At 34.3% G+C, this 20,360-nt stretch overlaps 5 protein-coding genes across 5 annotated transcripts; 2 read left to right on the top strand and 3 right to left on the bottom strand.

The window, feature by feature from the left end:
- Nucleotides 1–2,765: 2,765 nt before the first annotated feature.
- MONOS_13220 (uncharacterized protein) lies at nucleotides 2,766–3,723 on the bottom strand (the record flags this gene model as incomplete). Its single annotated transcript, XM_067865905.1, has 2 exons — nucleotides 2,766–3,327; nucleotides 3,509–3,723. 2 exons carry the CDS (start codon nucleotides 3,721–3,723, stop codon nucleotides 2,787–2,789), a joined length of 756 nt encoding a protein of 251 aa, XP_067720872.1. The 3' UTR covers nucleotides 2,766–2,786.
- Nucleotides 3,724–5,990: 2,267 nt separating this feature from the next.
- Nucleotides 5,991–7,751, bottom strand: MONOS_18161 (uncharacterized protein). The gene is made up of 4 exons (XM_067871153.1): nucleotides 7,642–7,751; nucleotides 7,461–7,576; nucleotides 6,915–7,405; nucleotides 5,991–6,853 (listed from the first exon to the last, which is right to left on the bottom strand). The coding sequence occupies exons 2-4, from the start codon at nucleotides 7,528–7,530 to the stop codon at nucleotides 6,089–6,091; spliced, it is 1,326 nt and encodes a 441-aa protein (XP_067720871.1). The 5' UTR covers nucleotides 7,531–7,576; nucleotides 7,642–7,751; the 3' UTR covers nucleotides 5,991–6,088.
- Nucleotides 7,752–8,714: 963 nt separating this feature from the next.
- On the top strand, nucleotides 8,715–9,038 carry MONOS_13221 (uncharacterized protein; the record flags this gene model as incomplete). Its single annotated transcript, XM_067865906.1, has 1 exon — nucleotides 8,715–9,038. One exon carries the CDS (start codon nucleotides 8,715–8,717, stop codon nucleotides 9,036–9,038), a length of 324 nt encoding a protein of 107 aa, XP_067720870.1.
- A 6,658-nt stretch (nucleotides 9,039–15,696) lies between these two features.
- MONOS_18160 (uncharacterized protein) lies at nucleotides 15,697–15,948 on the bottom strand (the record flags this gene model as incomplete). The annotated part of the gene is made up of 1 exon (XM_067871152.1): nucleotides 15,697–15,948. One exon carries the CDS (start codon nucleotides 15,946–15,948, stop codon nucleotides 15,697–15,699), a length of 252 nt encoding a protein of 83 aa, XP_067720869.1.
- Nucleotides 15,949–16,066: 118 nt separating this feature from the next.
- MONOS_13222 (uncharacterized protein) lies at nucleotides 16,067–17,358 on the top strand (the record flags this gene model as incomplete). The annotated part of the gene is made up of 2 exons (XM_067865907.1): nucleotides 16,067–16,340; nucleotides 16,814–17,358. 2 exons carry the CDS (start codon nucleotides 16,067–16,069, stop codon nucleotides 17,356–17,358), a joined length of 819 nt encoding a protein of 272 aa, XP_067720868.1.
- Nucleotides 17,359–20,360: the final 3,002 nt, after the last annotated feature.

Raw genomic sequence — 20,360 nt, 5'->3', positions numbered from 1 at the left:
GTCATAGCTGGCTTTCACGATGTAGTTTCTTTTCTTTACAGAAGATATAATGATGGTTTATCTTTGAATATTTATGATTATTTTATAAATATTTGAAAAAATGAAACACATTTTTTTTATTTGATTTTGTAACTCAGAAATTTTTTATTCTTTTTTATTCGTTTCACAAAATGAAAAAATAAATAAATAAATAAATAAATAAATAAATAAATAAATAAATAAATGGATCATTTAAATCATGTTTTTGCTTTTTTGGAGAATAAAAAAAGAAAAATCAAAAATTTCATTCTTTTCTTTTCTTTTCATCAAGAATCTTTGTTGAACGAATTGTCAACTTAAAAAAAATATGTTAAAAATCAATATTCACTTGTTCATTCATCAATTTTGAAATCTTCTCCTCTGTTCTTTTCAGCAGTTTTGTGTTTCTCTCACTTCTTTCTTTTTTTTCCACATTCCTTTAGATTTCATCGAACTGAAAAAGAGAAATAAAAACTCCTTTAAAAAAATTGAGGATTTGCAAGATGAATTTGAATGGAAAGATAGCGTTCTTCTATTGGTCGTTTGTGTGTTTATTGAAGCTTCTCATCGCAGACATTTTCTCATTCTCGCTTTTTCTTTCTGTATTTCAGTCCAACTTGCTTTGCAAAATGTTCATCAAAAATATGATATCCTCAGTCAATTCCCAATGAGCAAGAGAAATAAAGAAAACAAGAAACGATGAATACAAAAAAATAACATTCTCTTGACTGGTTTGTGTTTTCTGTCCAAAGGCTTTCATTTTTATTTTTCATCATTCTTCAACAGCTAAATATTCCTCAAACAGCACAAATTCGTTCACGGAGCAGAGATTAAGCAAAACTGATTAATTCAGAAGTCAAATAAACCAACATTCTGATTGTGATTCATGCTCTTCCATTGAAAGTGATGATAGATGTGAATGAGAAGGAAGAAAAGCAACGAATGATGCTTTTCACACGGATGATTGATGCAATGTGATGAATTTTAGAAAATATGAGAAATATTCTCTTGAAAACGATGTTATCTCTGCGTGACAATTGGAAAAGAGGAAAACAATGGTGGAACCGATTGATGAATGAAATATTGAAGAATTTCAGAAGATGCAATTGAATTTTTTTAAAAATTGAAGCATCTGATGATTAAGTTTGTGATGAAGCAGATTTTGAAGCTACAAAACTGCTCAATTGAAAAGTGGTTGTTAAATTCTCATTGAACTTCCAACTTTGATTCAATTTTCAAATGAAAACTTCTTCTTCCACTTTTTTGTCTTTCTTTTCTCTTTATCTTCTCCTTTATTCCCCTTCTTCTTCACATTTGCTTCCTTTGTGTGTGCTTCTTCGATCGATTTCGCATGCTTCATTTCACTTCCATATGACAAGTCTGTTTTCGACTGAGTTTCGGAATTTTCACTGGAAAAAAACTGCTCTGAAAGTTGGAATAAAACTATTGATAAATCTTTTATAAGATTATTGAAGTAGAAGATATTAAAATGTCATTCGGAAAATTAGCTCCAGAGAAGATTGAAAGGATGGTAAGTTGAATATCTGGATGGGAAGAAGAAGGCGATGGTTCAATGAACTCAAAAAAAAAAAGAAGAAGAAATGAATTTCTAAACTCATTTGAGCTTCAACAAAACAGAAGCGCTTCATAAACTGAGAATTATAAGTTTATCGCTGTGACTGTATTTGAAGCTGATGCTTCAGTAATTTATTCTTTCTCTTTTTGCTCTGCATATTCCGCCTGTTCGTCTCCGAAGCATTAGCCTTATGTTGTCAGAATCTTCACTTATCTGAATAAAATGGATTCATATGGCAACGCTTATCAAATTCAACAGCTTCAATCTGCAAACATGCTTTCAACTTATTCAATTTCCTTTTATCAAAACGGAATTCTCTATCATTTTCCAATTCTTCCTTTTTTTTCCTCTTATTTTTTCATCTTCATCCATTTCCTCTTGTTCAGCTATATGCTAAGATTCTATTCCACCAATTTCAAAGTTATTGTATCCACTTTAGAGCTAATAGCTTTTTTTTCCTCATCCATTGCCATCAAATAAAGTATCAAGTAAATTCAATCAAGAACAGGCGAATGCAGAGAAGGATAAAACAGAAAAGGATTTGGAACAAAAGGAGAAATTGAGAGGAAGTTAAAATGAAGAATATGAAGAGGAAGTTTATTAACGAGTAGAAAGAGGTTCAGTGCATTCCATTCAATGAATCGCATTCATTGCCTCTTGCTATTAGGAACGAAATGAAGCCATTTTTTCCTTTTCCAGCTTCTCCATTCTGGAGTGATTATGCATTTGTCCTCTTTAACATCTTCGCAAAATGTTCATTTTTGTTCTGCATCAGCCTCTTCTTCATTTGTACTTTGCGATGGCTATATAAGGCAATCAATGAAGTTGTCGAAGAAGAGGAAGAGGAAGAGGAAGAGGAAGAGGAAGAGGAAGAGGAAGAGGAAGAGGAAGAGGAAGAAGAAGAAGATAAAGCAGAATTATTACTCCGATGCTGATGATGATGCTGAGGTTCATTCATTTGTCTAACTATTTTCTCCGAAGTTGAATGTTTTGATACGCCTTTTTTGGAATGCTTCGATATTTCTTCTTCTTTCTCTTCTCTTTTATCTTCTTTATCTCTTTCTTTCTCTTCTTCTTCTGCCTCAAATACTTCTTTGAATTCTTCTTCTTCTTCCTCTTTCTCTCTTTCTTCTTCTTCCTCTTCTTCCTCTTCTTCCTCTTTTTCTTCTTCTTTTTATTATTATTATTATTATTATTCTTCTTCTTCTTCTTCTTCTCCTCCTTCATCTTCATCTTCCTCTTCTCCTTCTTCCTCTTCTCCGTCTTCCTCTTCTTTCAATTTCTGTGAAACATAAATTAAAAATATTAAGCAATCATGTGTAATATCGTTATTCAATGTTTGTCTCTGAGTCTCCTCCAAGATGAGATCAATTGCTCCTCCTTTCATCAAAAAATCAATTTTCGCTGCTCCGTTATCAGTTGCTTTTCTTAACGAATGAATGCACCAGTTGATTGAATATCCGAAATTATCCTTTGCTGCTCTAAACATACTCACAATGCTGCTGATGAGTCCAGTAAGTTCTTCATTACTCAATTTGAACCATGATAAGAAATTTGCAATTACATTAAACCATCTTGATAAAGCAAGCTCTTCTTTTGTTTCTTTTTCTCTTTCCTCTTCTTTCTTCTTCCAATCCACATTTTTTCTCAATTCTTCCAATTCTCTTCTTGACTCTCTGATAAAACATAGCTCGTTCGCAATTACCATTTCCTTACTTTTATCGTTGAGTAATCTGTTTACAAAAAATTGCCAAGCAGATTGATAGGCAAGTTGTGTTAGGTTGCGATGTTCCTGATGATATTTGATGATTTCTTTCATGTCATTCAAATACAGTTCTTGCCTAAAAAACTAATTAGAAATAAGAAAAATAATATCAATATCAAAAATGAAATAACAACGTTCATACGTAATACCTGTTGATCCTGCTCAAAGCCAGCAAAGCAATTTCCACTTCTTTCTGAGTCTCCTCATTTTCCTCTTTCTTTGAGGCAGCTTTCAGGAGGCAAGGCACGCAAGTTGAAATCAACTCTGAAGAAGCACACCCGTTCAGCAAAAGATAGCATTCGCAAAGATCAATCAAAAGCTTTTCGTTCTTTCTTTCTTTTTTCTTATCTTCATCAGCAATCATCTGTTTGAATCTTCTGCTCAGTGAAGATTCATCAAAGTGTAGGTTGAACAAACTTTTCAATATTCTGCAATATCCCACATACTTCAGAAACAAAATTACATTTTCCATTGACATTTTCTTTTCTTCAATCATTTTTGATATTTTGTTGAATATTTTAACAATGAAAATGGATTTAAATTTTTCTCTTTCCATTTCATTAATCATTTCATTCATTTCAATAATTTTCTTTCTCTGTTCATCTTCGCTGCAATGCTCCAGTTTTGAATATAATTCTTCAAAGAAAGAAATTCAATAGATAAGAATTAAAATGCAAAAATGAATGCAGACTATTGAACTTTTCTATTATTCTGTTTCCTGATTTTTTGAAAATATGTTGAAAATATTAAACAACAAAATTTTGATATTCAAATTGAATTCGCATATGTTTGGATTGAAGAAATTAATGAAAAACAAACACTCAAAATATTTATAAAATATATTCTTCCACACTTGTTTGTCTTTTATTGACATTTTTAACAAAGGATAATGAGTGGAAACAATGAAAAACAACTTATCTTTATTTATAATGGATTCCATGATCATCCGATTTGAAAGAACGAAATTTTCCATTCACAGAATGTGAATTCCATGAGTGAACAATATCTGTAGAATTTGAAATATTATTTTTTGTGGAGGTTACAGACAATAGTGGTTATGCATTGATTTTGAAATACCATTTGATGATTTTTGGAGATTTGATGGCCAAGGAAATACAACACTTTCATAAATTACACAAAAAGATGTAATGTGTGTAATTTTTATAGTTCTATTGACCATGAAGTCATTACCATCCGTATCCTCTCCAAAGTGGTGATACTGACGATTTATATAAAATGGACAATTTATTCCATGCAGAGCAGAACAGCGAGGAAGCGAGCCAAACATTATTTTACAAATATATTATTAGGGCATGAATGTATTTTATCATAAATATTTATGGCAATTATTTTGGACTCAACATGCACAATCGATAGAAATTCGATGAAAAATGAATTGTGTTGGAGCAGAAATCAAGGGGGTTGGAAGATATCCAGGCCAAAAGGAAGAACAGCCAATTTCTATGAATAGGGAACACCTTTTTGAAGATGGTGGGGACATTTTCAAAAATATTTTGTTGGAGAGATTGGGGCAAGTGACTGAAACAGGACATTGGAGGCAGCTGGAGCAGAACAAGGTACATTTCTTGGGATGAGAAGGGCAAGACATTGATTTTATGGACTGAGGGGAGCGATGGAACTGGATTTGATTACTTGGCTTAAGAACCATAAATATGAGAAAAACAGACAGTTAGGCGTTATACAGGCAGCTGGAGGCAAATGATAGGCAAAATGGATTTGAGTCGCTTTTCCTTTATCTTCAGCCTTCCGTCATCGAGATTGCTATGCTTGTAATATCTTTTTACATATTATATCCGTTCGTATAGATCTCCATAACATTTTTGTCTTGTTTTTCATCATCTTCTTCTTCGCCGTCATTGTTTTCATATGCACCTCCTCGACAAATGAAATTAAATACCCCCCTCCCCCGCCCACTTCTCTGTCATTATCATTTTCCTCTTAATCTTCTTCGCCTTCTTAGACTTCTTCGCTTTCCACTTCCTCCAAATCAAATGAAATGGTTTTTTGATATTGAAGTTATTGGAATGGAAGCAGAACGAAAAAGATTATATAAGCTATAAGATAGACAGCTGAGACAGGGCAGACGGGCTTGCCGAAGGGAAATGTCGATGCTTGAAGAGGCACAAGAGAAAGAAATTTGAAGAAACTTTGTGAGGAGAAGAAATTATAAGAGGCATGTATTTATTATTATCATTTTTATTATAATTATATTAGAAAAATACATTGCAAACACACGAATGAATTTCAAACATAATTAAAGATCAGAAGTCGATATTCCTAGTTGATAATGCGGAAGGTCAAAATGTATTATTCTTCAAAGAAGTTTTGGAGAATTACAACACTAATGCTATTTACAAATCTTTTTGTTGTATTTGTGATCTGAAGAGTTTTCAACAAAAAATATTTTAAAAAAGAAAATAGCGAGAAAGAAAGTTTTCACAACAACTTCAATTTTCCACAACTCAAAAGCCTGAAAAATCTGATTGAAACAGTCTGCTTAATAATTTTTTGATCCAAAAATAATTATCTCTTTTAATGTGATTTTGTTGTTATTCTTCTTTTTTATCTTTTTTATTGCTTTGTTTCATTTCAATGTTGTGAAAAAAAGTCTTTTTCACAATATAACTCAATTGTTCGTTGAACTGTGAAATGATGGAAAAAGAAAAAGAAAAATTCAAAAAACAAAATTATCTCTGAATTTCATTTTCTCAAATATTCACAAAATAATCAGAAATTTTCAACGATAGTTCACGAAAAAATTTGTTATAGAGAAATCCAAATATTTTATGAAAGCATGCGATTGTATCTTCATATCCTTCTTCTTCCATCTTTTCAAATATCTTTCTTTTCAACTCTTTTCGTTTTGTTTCTGTAGTTTCTCCATCCTCCTTTTCTTTCAATCTTTCTGAAATATTCAAAAAGAATAGCAAGCATTCAAATAACATTCTATCATCCAACGTTGGCTGATGTATCTCCTCCAAAATAGCATCAATAGCACCACTTTTCAACAAGTCTTTGACTTTCACAACTCCATATTCTGCTGCATTTCTCAAGGGGGAAATGCATTGATTGCTAATTACTCCATTATTCCCTTTTGCTGCTCGATATACCTGAACAATGCTATTGATTAGCTCAACATTTTCTTCGTTACACAATGAGCATAAGAAGAAATAAATCCTCAACGTTTCGACCCATCTCATCAATGCAAATTCTTCTTTCGCTTCTTCTTTGTTCATTTCCTCTTCTTTCTTCTTCCAATTCACATTTCTTGTCAGCTCTTCCAGTTCTCTTGCTGCTTCTCCGACAAAATGCAGCTCATTCACAATAACTTCTTCCAAGCTATTGTCATCCCAAAACCTGAAAATCAAAAATAGCCAAGCACACTGATAAGCAAGTTTTGTGAGATTTCTGTGTTTCTGTTGATGTTCAATGATTTCCGTAATTTCTTTCAAATAAAGTTCTTGTTTCATTTCCTAATCAGAAATAAAGGGGAAAAAAGCAAGCATAATAAAAATGAAAAAGAAGTGCACATACAAAAAATCCTATTTCGCGCAAAGCCAATAAAGCCATTTCCACATCCTTTTGATCCTTCTCGCTTTCCTCTTTGTGCAATGCAACTTTCAGAAGGCAAGGCACGCAAATTGAAAGCATTTCCGAAGTGAAGTCGTAAGTGAGAAAAAAATAGCATTCACAGAGATCAGTCAGAAGCTTTTCATTTTTTCCTTCATTTTTCTTTTCTTCTTCAATAATCATCTTTTTAAATCTTTCGTTCAACGAAGATCTTTCAAAGTCAGAAACATCAACTCTTTTCAATGTCGTGTAATATATAATGCACTTCAGCAGCAAAATTGTATTTTCCATTGATATTTTCTTTTCTTCAATCATTTTTTCTATTTTGTTGAACAGTTCTCTTGTGAAAATTGAATTGAATTCTTCGTGGTTCATTCCATCAACTATTTCATTCGTTTCCTGGATTTTCTGCTTCTGCGCATTTCCGTCACATCTTTCAAGCTCAGAAAATATTTCTGAAAAAAAACAATAATCATTATAATCAGAAAATTCAAATGAATGTTTTCAAACCAGAAAACTTTTCTTTTCTGGACATCTCCAGAATTGCCCCAGTGCACTCATCAGCATTATATGAACTCATTCTATTTATAGCAATAATTTCTCAAACTGTTTGATATTTTTCGTCACTTAACGAAATAAAAGGCAAATAAAAATATCATTGATAGCTTTGTTAAATGAAAAAATAACAAACACAAAATCAATTGCTTCGTTTTATAAAAATAAGTGTGAAAATAAGATTGTTCACCGAAAGTAAATGGTCTCGGCTGAGAAAGAATAGAAAAGCAAATGTTTTTTCTCTTTGATCAAACCATAAGGAAATCAATCAGAAAAATATATTTGGGGCATAATTTTTCATTAATGAAAAAACCATGTGATGTTCAAAACTTATTCTGCATTCTGGTTATAATGTTTATAGTCCAATGAAACAAAAAAAGGAATAGAAAACAATTCCATAATAAATGTTAATTTTGAGTTTAAGAAACAATTCAATATAAAAAGAAATATTTGGAAAAAGAATCGAAAATGAGAGACAAAAATTATTATTAGTATTTGCAAATATGAATGATATGATTATAAACATAATCGAATTGTCCAAGTGACATTTGAAGGTTTGTATATATGAGAGATATTTTGTACGAATTAGTTATTGTTGAATAAAGAAAAATTAATCATTCAAACGTGAATTGAAAGTTGAAGCGATAATTTGGGAGACACAGAATTCAATATTTTATTCAGGAAACGAAAAGAAGAAAAAGAAGAAGCTGAAAGCAGCGAAGAAAAAAAAAGTTTAAACATTGCAAAATAATGGAGAAGAGGAATCACAACCTATTTTGCTTTTTGTCTTTTTTCATCTCCTTCTTTTCTCTGTCTTCTTCTTTCATAAGAAGTCTCACGTATATTGAAAGAAATTTCATTGAGACAATACGAAGCCAGTGGCGATTATAGCCTTCTTTTGATATAAAAGAAAAAAAGACATTGTAGAAATTGGATGATGAATTAACGAAAAGGATATAGAAAGAATGAAACGTGGCATGCGTGGTGGAATCTGTATTGGATAAGAATGGGCAAGCAACGCAATGGAAAATGGATGGGTTGAAGGCAAGAGAGATGAAAGGATCATCTTCACTGAATTCGATGGTTTTTGAGATGAAAAACAGAAGCTTCTCTGGTTAACATTCGTGTTCTTCTTCGTCTTTTTCGTCTTCTCGCTCGTTTTATATTTCATCTTCTTCGGTATTTGAAACAAGCTCGCTGCAAAAGTATATGGACTTGGAGGCAATGATACAGATTCCAAAGTTAGTGACAACATCTTCCTCTTCTTCTATTGCATCATCAACATTGTCTCCAACAGTGTCATCGTCTTCATCTTCTTCTGTAGCCTCCTCCTCTTCTGACCCATCGCCCTTCTCCAATGTGCCTCACTTTCTTCCACTTCCAGTTTTCCTGCTTCCGTCGAAAAGGCCATCAATTATCCAAATTGAGAAGCACCAGCTGGAGAAGATCTTTTCAGAGTTGTTCAAAGTGACTCTATCAAGTAAATCTTTCACGCCCACCACACATTGGTCTGCTCCATCATCAGTTTCTTAGTTGTTGTTGTTTGGCAAGCATAATGCGAGGCTCCAACCAAAGTCTCCTTCCTCTTCCTCTTCCTCTCCCTCTTCCTCTCCCTCTCCCTCTTCCTCTTCCTCTTCATCCTATTCTTCTTCTTCTCTCGCCTTCCTGCGACAGGCCATCTTCTTCGACATCCACTCAGCAGCGGTACCGCTGAAACTCTTGAATCTCTCTTTCTTGCTCGGCTCTGCTTTTCAGATCCTGTTTCAGTTATTGCCTCGCTCAGCACTCGTCTCAATGCGCATCTCATCCTTCTTGCAAACGAAGTTGCCTCCTTATTTTGTGCTGTTGAGATAATCCGCTCAGCAGACTCGCTCTATTCTCAGATCTCTGCTTTTGGCACTGAGAATATCAATATCAATTTTGATGGTAATAGAAAACCTTTTGCAAGTGATGATAATAGTCAATCAAGTGATTCTGCAAATAGCAGGAAAGGCAACAACAACAACATTGCAAGAAGAGGAAGAGGAACATGAGGAGGAATGTGGGATGAACAATACAGCTTCTATTCGCAATCTTCTGTTTCTTCTTTGCAAATTAGCTCCATTTTGGACGAGAGAACAGCAAGTTTTTTTGTGAGAATTGGACAATCACATAGAATAAACGGACATGAGCAACAATGAATTCTCATCGGCAACCGTGTTGTATTAGGTGGTATGTATTTTTTTATTTGTTTGTTTTGAATTGAAAGTGATAAAAATTTTGATGTTTGTCTTCTCATATTTTTTATGATCCTTTCGAATATATAAATACGATCTACTTTTTTAATTTAAAACAATTAACATTCTTTTTTTTAACTTCTCTTTCTCCAGGAATCTATCCACCCCGGACCTTCTCTCCATAGAACGCACCTTTCTTTCATCTGCTCTCATACGCCACCTCGTCCTCTTCTTCATCGTTCACTCAATCTGATCTGCAGAAGACAAAGTTTCTGTGTTTATCTCTTTGCTCTATTCATTCTTCGTCCGCCTCTTCAGACTCATCTCTATCGTAATCACTTATCTGGACCCTCTTCTCAGTGCTCGCACTCCAACTTTCCCAACTTGCAATCTTAATTAAAATGCTTTTTGCATGATTTATAAAATTATGTATGAAATATCATTATGATTATCTTTAGAGTCTTTGAATTCTTTCATCAATATGAAAACATTTTGTTTTATTTTTTATTAATAATTGTTGTTCTTTAAAATTTTTCTCATTGTTTTCTTTTGAAATCAACCTCTTCTCTCTTATGACACTGCCTTCTTTTTCTTCTCATCCTCTGCTCTATCTTATTTTCATTACACTTCATCATTATTTTCTTTTTCTTTTTCTTTATCATCTCGCTGACATTTATCTCGCAACTCCCCTCACTTCTCTTCTCCAGCATGACAATCATTATCTTCCTCATCTTTCTCATTTGAAAGCAGTTTGTGCCCTCGTCTTGATGATTGTGCAACAGATGAAAATTTTTCAATGCATGTATGTATTAAAGCAATCACCACACTGTTCAATGCTGAAGAGGAATAGTTCCTGATTATACCTCTTATAACTCCATTGTGAAGTTCCTACCAATTGAAATGCTCGAAATGATTTGGTTAATAAAACATGCAACGGGAGAAAATGAGAGCTGCCAATGCACCTATTGCCAAAGACTATGATATGAAAAGAACTTCAAAAACAAAACAAAAAACGCACTGCTATTCATGCAAGGAGTTCATAACAATCTATGCCTTCTTCATCTTCAACAGGCTCTCTCGTTAAGCTCTCCTCCCCGCTCAAAAGAGAGGCGTGTTGTGAATAAAATTGATGAGGAAGGTGTCTCTTTTGGATAAAGCTGAATTTGGAGGGAGGATTCTGCTATGGAACCTAAGCATGCTCAACTTTCTTGAAGAATTGAAAAGGTCAGCTAGATTGGATGGGGATAATCTGATTTTTTTCTTTTTCGATACAACAGCAAGAATGTTGGTATCCTGTAGCAGATATGTGGATAGATGGTGTCTTCATTCGAAGAAGCGTTACAGTTATTCATAACTCCAATAACGATGCTTTAACACTTTAATGAAGCAAAAAAAATAAAAGAAAGAAAGAGAGAGAGAGAGAAGAACTGGAGCAGGAAAGCAACAACAGAAACAACTCTGCTTGTTCTGTAACCGCATTGAATCCATGGAAAAGTGGAAGATTGAAACAAGATGAATGTTAGAAGAGAAGGAAAAGAGAAAAAGAAAAAGAAATAAAAAGGAGTCAAGAAGTCAAAGCACCTGGTTTCGATAAAGAAGATGCTTAAAATGAAAAAGAATGTGATCGTGATGCGAAGCAAGCGGCTGTTCGTGTGGCGCGTCATCATCTTCTCCGTCCGTTGTGACATATTCGACTGAACATGCATCGACTTCATCATCAAAAGCACCATCTTCTGCAAACTCATTACAATTGATACCAGCTGTGTGGTGAATGTGTGGAAGGTGGCGGCAGGGGAGATGGCTTTCAACTTCACTTTTCCGCTCTTCAACTCTCACTCTGAATTTATCTGAAATAGAGTGAGAGACAGATTATCTGTTGCAACTGCGGAAGGGGAAAGTCATATCAAACAACAACAATGGGATCAACTTTGAAAATGCATACGCCATATCTCACCCGCTGACAGGCGATTGCGATATGGTGTATGCAATCATCCTTTCAAACTTGCAGCTCGTTTTCGCAGTCGGTTGGAGGAGCAACGAACACTGTGTCGAAAAGCCTCAGCTGCCTCTTGAGTCGAAAATCCACATTTCGTTTAACTCAGCGAAAAAGTGCATGCAGCTCAACTTCCTCATTTTTATTTCAAAGTTTTCATAGCAAAGCTCGAAGGAGGAAGTGAAAAGGGAGCAGAGAAAGTTTACACTGCACATGACGGAAACAAAGAATGAAAAAGAGCAGAATGGCTCCTTCTCCTTCGAGGTTGTGCAGAATACAGCTGGTTATTCACTCCTTGTTATTCCTTCATTTTCTACCAAACCGTCTCAGTTATCGTTAAATGTGTGATCGTCCACCATAGTCCCATAGCGCATATTCTTTAGTCCAATCACAAATGGAAGGTGAAAAGGAGATGTTTCAATTGAATCGAAAAGCTTTTCTTCTCTTTTTGTAACAGCATCTGCTGAAGGACTGGTTGTGTTGTGGCACTTAGACAACAGCTTTGTTAAAAACAGCTTTAAATCTCTTGTCAACATCTGAGGAAGCATATGAATAAGAAGAAGATGGAGGTGAGGAGAAAATGAGAAAGAATGAGATTTAACAGATAGCAAGGAAGATGCTAGCATATTTGGAGGAAGCCGTACAGGAAATAGAGAAACAACAGTCGATGAGGAAAGCAGAAGACAGCTACAATGAAGACGATGCAGCCTATGCATTGTTCTTTAGGAAAGTGCAATAACTTCTTCTTTCTGAAGAGAACGAGACAGACAAAAAAGGAGAGAAGGACAATGATGAACCATATAGATTTGACTTGCTCGATTCACAGAATTTAACGAAATTCCTCCCTTCGACTCATGCATCATTTTACACAGTTACTGGCTCACTTCTTCAAACAGACAAAACTGCTCTTTCATACACATTTCGGAGTGAATTAGGATTCGTCTTCTTTATATTCTGAGCTTTCTTCAACAATACAACCACATGACTCATTTTTTTCATCTTCCCAGCCTTCAAAACAAGCACAAAACACACAAAACACATTGGCACATCCCGTTTTGCAGCTGAAGAAGAGAGCACGATGCATCACTAACTTTAACATTCGATCTTTGCGTATCTATCGAGATGTGCACTTCACATTCGTTGCAGATGGCAATATCTGCTTTTGGAATGCTCTTCAGTCTCATCTGCTGATATATATTCGTTCTCTACCGAAGAAAGGAGAAGGGATTATTTCTTTGTTCGAGATTCCTGTTTAGGAATTAGACAGAAAGGCAATTTGACTAAAGAGGTGAATTTTTCTAATGGCATTGTTATAGTATTCAAGTTGATAACTACTGCTTCTCATCAAAAAAGCCGTTAGCTTAAATCGAAATTCTGTGCCTTGGATAATCCCAGAACTCTTCATTTCTCTTGTTCGTTCAAATTTGCCTTTCGTGTTCGCAAATGATTCATTGTATCGAAAAGCCCTTCCTGCACCACTTCTGTTCATTCTGCCTACTCTTCTTCTGGTTGCCTGTTCTTCAAAGAGCTATATGATGTTGTTTGAAGTAGTTAAGCTTTTCAACAGCAACTCTTCTTTGCACCAGGCACTTCAGGAATCCTGCTCTCTTTTAATCTCTTTTCCTTCACTTTTTCTGACTCTTCTCTTTTATCTGCCTTTCTTTTTCTCAGTTTGGGGGAATTGTTGTAACAATCATATCTGCCAATACTGCAACATCTTCTCTTTTAACGAATGCTTATCCAGCATTATGTCTTCTTCTTCTCCGTCATTGTTATCCTTCTCTATTTCGTCTGCAGTGATTAATATGAAGTAGTTGAAGATATGTGAGAAGGGAATAGTGCAGCAAATGATTAATATCAACTGGAGCTTAAGCTGGAACTGGAGGATCAACGTGGCTAAAGTGAATCGTTTGAAAAGTTCGAAAAGACTGGATTTTTACGGATAGAGAAGAAAAAGAAAAATATAGTGTATTTTTGTTCTCAAAAATGATAATTATTTTTTCTCTAATAACAGCATCATTGACAAATACGAGCTTTCTTTATTGTTTTATCACACTTTTTTTGAAATTATAAGCAAAAATATGGAAAACGAAATTTATTGCCATCCATATTACACTCGTCCACGCGCAACAAAAAGCTGTCATGCAAAAAAAATTTTTGAAAAAATTCGAAATTAATCCGGCGATGATCATGAATGGTGCTTAATGCACCTCCTTTTCCATTCCAAATTGGGAAAGCCCTTCCTCGAAGCTGTTTCGTTAAGTTTTGTTTTTTTTATTGTTTTTTTTTCATTTCTATGATTAAATATTTGATGAAACAATTTTATTTATATATTTTTTTCCATATTGAAAGAGAAAACTGCAAAGATTTTTAACAATCTTGTGGATCTTTATAAAACGCCCGGGAATAAGGATCGTGTTTCAATTCTTTCTTGTGCTTCTTCCGTTTGTTCAATGGCAGAGTTGAATGAAAAAGGTTTTTCTCTTTCCCGAGGGGAATATTACTATTCCCTGGAAAAGAGAAAAGAAGCTTAGGTTCTCGAAAAAAACTATAAAGACCAAAACAGCTCTGACAACGCAGGTTATTATAATTATTTAATTTATTGTTATATATAATGTTTTAATAAATCTCCTGTTTTCTATAAAATTTCACACATTAACAACAACAGATCGAAAAATTAAAGTGGAAAATTGGCTGTTGAGCCATAGCTCATTCAGCTGCCTCAACCAATGAAGACAAAAGAAAAGTATGTCTTGTTTTTGATATTTAATTTTTAATGTTCAATTTTTATTTATGAATGTTTAAAAAAACAGAAAAAAAGATTAATAAAGAAAAAAATGAAGAAAAGATGAAAATTGTGAAAGAAAATATGAAAAAGAAAAAAAAAACATAAGATTTGTGATCATTGCAAATCGAAAAAAATAACTTCTTCCTCGTCATTTCAAATAATTGATAATGAAGAAAACAATAGATGAATTTTGAATAGATTTTTTTATTTGAATAAACCAGGTTTATTCAAATGAACTCATGTTTATTCGAATAGATCAAGTTCATTTGAATAAACCGAGTTCATTTGAGATAGACTGAGTTTATTTGAGTTACGAAAATTAAGATAAAAAACAAATATTTTTCATGTTTATAAAATTGATTGCAAAAACAAATAAATATTATTTGAATATTGTAAATGTTGTTTTGGAAATGATTTTTGTTGTTTTCGTCAAATTTTTTCAAAGATCAAAAGGATCAATAAGTTAAGAAAACTGACAAAATTCTTTTGCACCAATAAACGATTCAAAACACATCTTCAACATATTCGTTGATTATTTAACTTTCAAACTTTATAATCCACATGTTTCAACATGCGTTTAAAATTGAAAAAAAGAAGAATTTCATGAATTATGAAATGTTTTGCATTTTTTAATTATCGCAAATAATGTTAATTAAAATAATGCTGAATAATGTGTTGGATTGTGTCAATGAATGTGCAAACAACTTTATTTCTGCTCGGCTTTGGCTAATAACATTAAAAGACCGGAAAAAAATCATAAACACATTACTGTGATCGATATTTATAAAAAACGGATTTTTTAACAAAATTGATTGTTTTCATCATTTCAAAAAATAATGAATAAAACCCAAAAGCTATTCTCTTGCTATTTGCCCGAGCATCTTGCACAGACATTCCTTTTTGCGTTAGAGGTTTCCTGTTTTAAATATGCGAAATATTATTCCAACAGTTTCAATCCATCGAATGTGGAGGCAACGTTCTAACTGCATTACATGGAAGCAGCATTGACTTGACAAATGTATCAATGGGTAACATGGAGCTGATGTTCGGAAGCATTGAAGCTGTGTTGGTGCAGGCTGAGTGAAGAGGAGAGTCTCAGAGATTAAATGAAGATGGCAGTCCAACAGTGCAATTGAAATGCAGCACGCTCCATTCGCCCCTCTGAAATGCACCATCTGAGCCATCCGTCATCAGCTACACCTGCAGCAAGCCTTCCAGCGTGTCTGTGCAAAACACGTTGATCAAGAGCAGCGGAAGCAGCCTGAGTGAGAATGGCGGATGCATTGCTTTGAAATTGAGCGAAGGCTCGTTATTCCACTGCAGCTTTTGTTCGATCTCTGAATGCTTCTGCTCCGCAACTGGAAGAGGATGCGCGATATTCCTGGACTGCTCTTCGATCACACAAGATGGCCTACTTCCTTTTCTGTTGGAAAGCACAACTTTCATAAATATCAAGGCGTATAAGGGGTGAGACTTGTATGTCAAATGCGCGAATGTCAAAACTCAAATAGGCGCAGAGTTATTCGAGCTCGATTTCAGAGCACCGTTTGTTCGGGAGTTTGCTATGTGGGGATGCACAGCACCTGACTATGCTGATGAGCAAGATTTGCTGCTGCTTGTCGTTGTGTATCGGAGCGCGATATTTGCATCTTCTTCATATGACAACTCCTCCGATTCACCCCAGTGCGGTGGAATAAGCGAACCTTGCATTTCCTTGAATGTTGCTCTGCCCCACACCATTCCTTCAGTTTACAGCAATTTTCTGAATAACAAAAGCGCTGTGGTATCAGGGGAAGCAAGTACACATGATGTGACGATCAAATCGCTGGATGCGGAAGGTGTAAGGAAGAATATATTGCTGAACAGCAGCATCGGAAGCAAGAGGAGCAGCATCGTTTCGTGCTCGTCAAGAGTGAAAATGGAATCTCTATTGTTTTTGTTTGGAAGCGCTTTTTCTTCTTCTCATTCAAGTTTGCTATCACTGACTGATGGCAACTTGTTGATTGCAGACACAATATTTGCTCAAGAAGATTGGAGTGGAAACACCGAACACAAATTGAATTGCTCCATCATTCTCCTCGAGAATGGAAGACTATCAACAAACGGGTGCACTTTAACTTGTATTCATCTCAGTTCTTCTTGCGTGGGTGCAAGAGGCGGACAATATTGCTCATTTATGAACTTTAATATTCTGATGCGAATTCTGTTGTGTTGTTGGACTTCCGCAATCTGGTAAACATTTCAACGCAGCAAGTGCTAATTTCCAGTTGCACACTTGAACAATCCGCCCTTATCCTTTTCAATTGCAAAGACTCTCAGCTGCAGAAGGTTCAATTCAGAAATGCAGAGAGCAAAGCAAGCTTGATTGTGCTTTCCTCAGACGGTTCAGGAGGCCATTCAAACATCCAATACAATCATTCGGAATTCGATACCATTTCTGTGCTATCTGGTTCTTTGCTTTCTGTTGAATGCCAAGATTCAGATATTCAGATGAAATTTTTGGCTATCTCAAACACAGTGCTTGGGGATGGGTGTGCAATGAGCGTGATATCGAATGTTTCGACATTCCATTTTAAGCAGTCTTCATTTCTAAACTTGACCCGAGATTGGCTTGGTCCGTGTTGCTTGGATGCTTCATCTTCGTCTTTGTTGCTGGATTTGGAGAACTGCTCGAACAAAAAGTGTACTTCGCGATCTAAAAAAGGGAGCATTGCAGCATTGGCAGATTTGGCAGATGGTTGCATGTCTTCGTGTGTGTTTGACGGAGCAACAAGCGAACCAGAGTTGAGAGCGAGCGATGATCGATCAGAAGAGCTGTGCCAGTGGATTGGATCAATGGTTGATCTTCAGAATTGATCGTGAAGAATAAAAGACATGAGCATTGTCAATTCATCCAAGAGATGGCTGTCGATCTCTGGCGGAAGCATTTCCGTTCATTTTGTATTATTTGTCAACAACAGCCGATTACAGTGGGTTATCCGAACATGAGGAACAATTTCGCCTGCTCTAGTCATGCGCTTCTGAATATTCAAAGCCCGAAAGGCGGAGATGGCTTAAAAGAGAACTCATCACTTTGGGCTTTGAATTTGGAATGCAATTTTTCTATTGTCGCTTCAGAAAGGGCCTCTCCGTTCTTCATTCCGTATCTGAAATAAGTGATATCTCGCCAGTTAGGGAGTACTCTTTCAATTGATCATACCGGTTCCTTGCTTCTGCATTGCTACTTGGCTCTCCAGGTCGATTCCTTCGATTGAATGGTTCACGAACTCCAGTTGTATCTGCATCTGTCAGAAGAGTTTGTTGGTGAAATAGAGAATAATGAAGCCATTCCAGCATCAATTGTAGCAATGCATCTGAGGAAACGTAAGTATCTGTTAAGATCCTGCTTGGAAAGATTGATTCCCTTTCATGAACGGAGTCATTCATCCCGAAGAACAGAACTGAATCTGAGCAAAAGGGAGATGAAAAACTTGTTGAAAGTGGAAAAGAAGGAAAATCGAGATGGCCGATTATTGTAATTGCGATTGTGCTTGTTGCAATTCTTTTGATTGTTCTCATTGTTTCAATTATATTTGCTGTTCGTTGGAGGAAAGCATAGAATGAAGCAGAAGATATGAAAGAGATTGAAAATGACAACATCAGAAAAGATCCAAAGGCATTTAAAATGGTGACGATGGAGATATTACTGGAAGGGCAGTGGAGGAGAGAATAGAAATGGAGAGAGAGAAGATGAATGAAGAGTGGCCTTTAAAAAATCAATCAATGAAAATGAAACATATCCGTTCAACGGAGAAAGTGGCAAAGATGAAATCTGCATCAATCTGTATACTCGGATAAGCGCTTCAAGAATATTTGCTTTGTTTATTGTGGATTACACTGCGAACATCAAAAGAAATAAATTTTTATTTTAGATATTTTATTACACAGAGAACAAATAAATGTGAAAAAGTTAAAAATAGAGTAGAGGAACAAGAAAAAATTATTTATTTTCGATGTTTCGCTCTCTATTTGTAATATAAAGTCTTCTTTAACATATATCAAATTATGTGAAAGAAAAAAGAAAAATCTCACTTTTTTAGAATTTTTCAATTTTTTTGTTGATAAAGTGAAAGATAAAACAAAAAAATTTTAGCCTGGGTGACGGATAGAAAAATCGATGGTTTCGTCAGTCAGCAAAATTTTTTTTACGTTGGAATGTTTTTTTTTAAATCTATATTTATAAAGGCTTTAAATCAAGGATATCTTTTCATATAATTAATTCAGCTATTTTCAACTATGACAAATGACTTTGTTGTTGGTTCAGTTCCAAAAAATGAATAATTATTCATATTATATTTATTCTGAGAAATATTTTTTTCTTTTCAATTATAAGCTTTCATTAAAGGAAAGTTGATTGGTTTGCATTAAAAAAAATTTGCCTATTGATAGGTTTTATGTTTTTTTCAGGATCGGAGATGGAAATGAATGAAAGTTTGATATCTCGTAATGAAGGATAACCATCAAGTTTAGACAGCGAGTACATATGGAAAGTGCCCAGGATGAAGGGATTTGGAAGTTAAATTGAAGAATCAATTGAATAAACACGAAAAAGGAAGGAATAAAAAAATTGAATTGGAGGAAAACGGGTGCCTAGGGGGAAAAAGTTGGAAAATTGCTTATAAAAATGTTCTGAAAGTTTGTTGTTGTTATTTATTTTGAAGTGATCTTTCTTTTTCATTCAGGCTATTGAAAGAATGAGCGATTATATGGCTTTGAATAAGGAAAGCAGGGAAGAAAAATGAAAAGAAGGTTAGCGAAATATAAGATTAATCAAAGATGCCTGGCATTAACCTTTGGCGAAGAATTATTTTTGCGGAAAGATGATTTTTTGTGAAATAAGGGAAGCGAAAAATTGAAAGAAATGGAATGAAAAAAGGGATTTACATAGCTTTCCAATTTTTTGTTTGTTAGGGTTAGGCAATTCAACTAAAAAAGCCTTGGAAATTTTAATATTGTAATGGTTGGCACATGATTTTTACGATTTTTTGTTGGTTGGCTGAAAACAACCTTGGTCAATGAGTTAACCCTCACAAATTGGAGTTAACCTTGAATAACCTGCCAACCCATGCAATATTTTGCAACAAATTCAGAAATCTTCATGAAAAGCAACTTTTTTAACTCATATTGACATGTGCGATGCTCAAACATGCATAACAACATCAGATATAGTGAATAAAAGCAGAGAAAAAAAAAGTATTTTTTTCGAAAAAATCACTTTTTTGAATGATTGAACTGAGACATTTCTCAATGATTCAAACACTGTCTCTGCTTCATTTGGATAACAAACACAAGTATTTTATCGTTCCAAAGGATTTCTTTTGAACTGTCAAGAATAATGAAAGTTTTTGATGAAATATGTGATTGACTGAATTTCAATGAAAAAATGAATTTTTTGAATTTTTGTTGAAAATCGATATAATGATGTATATTGTTGAATACAATGTGAATTTGATTATTTCATGCTGTTTTGTACTTTTTCAAACGATATCTTGATTTGTGAGAATTTTGAAAAAAACAAAAAGAAAGTCAATATTTCTCACATGTGAAAGTCAATGGAAAAATTGGAAAAAATGAAAGTGAAAATTTATTTTTTGAAATTCTTTCAATGAATATGAATGGAAAGGACATTAATAGTTAACAACGGGAAAATTATTGAAATTTCAATATCTCTTATATTTGGTGAGATATCAAAAAAACATTGAAAAATATTTTTGACTGAAAATTTTAAAATTCTATTGACAAAAATCATTGATAACTTCAGCTGGTATGTGGCTTCGACCATTCAACTTAGCGATTAAGAAGCATCAGCGATGATATTC

Source organism: Monocercomonoides exilis (assembly GCF_001643675.1).
Source record: "Monocercomonoides exilis strain PA203 chromosome Unknown scaffold50-658552, whole genome shotgun sequence".
Classification (NCBI taxonomy): domain Eukaryota; phylum Preaxostyla; order Oxymonadida; family Polymastigidae; genus Monocercomonoides; species Monocercomonoides exilis.
The sequence above is the reverse complement of the archived record's forward strand: the minus strand, read 5'-3'. Positions and strand labels throughout refer to the sequence as shown.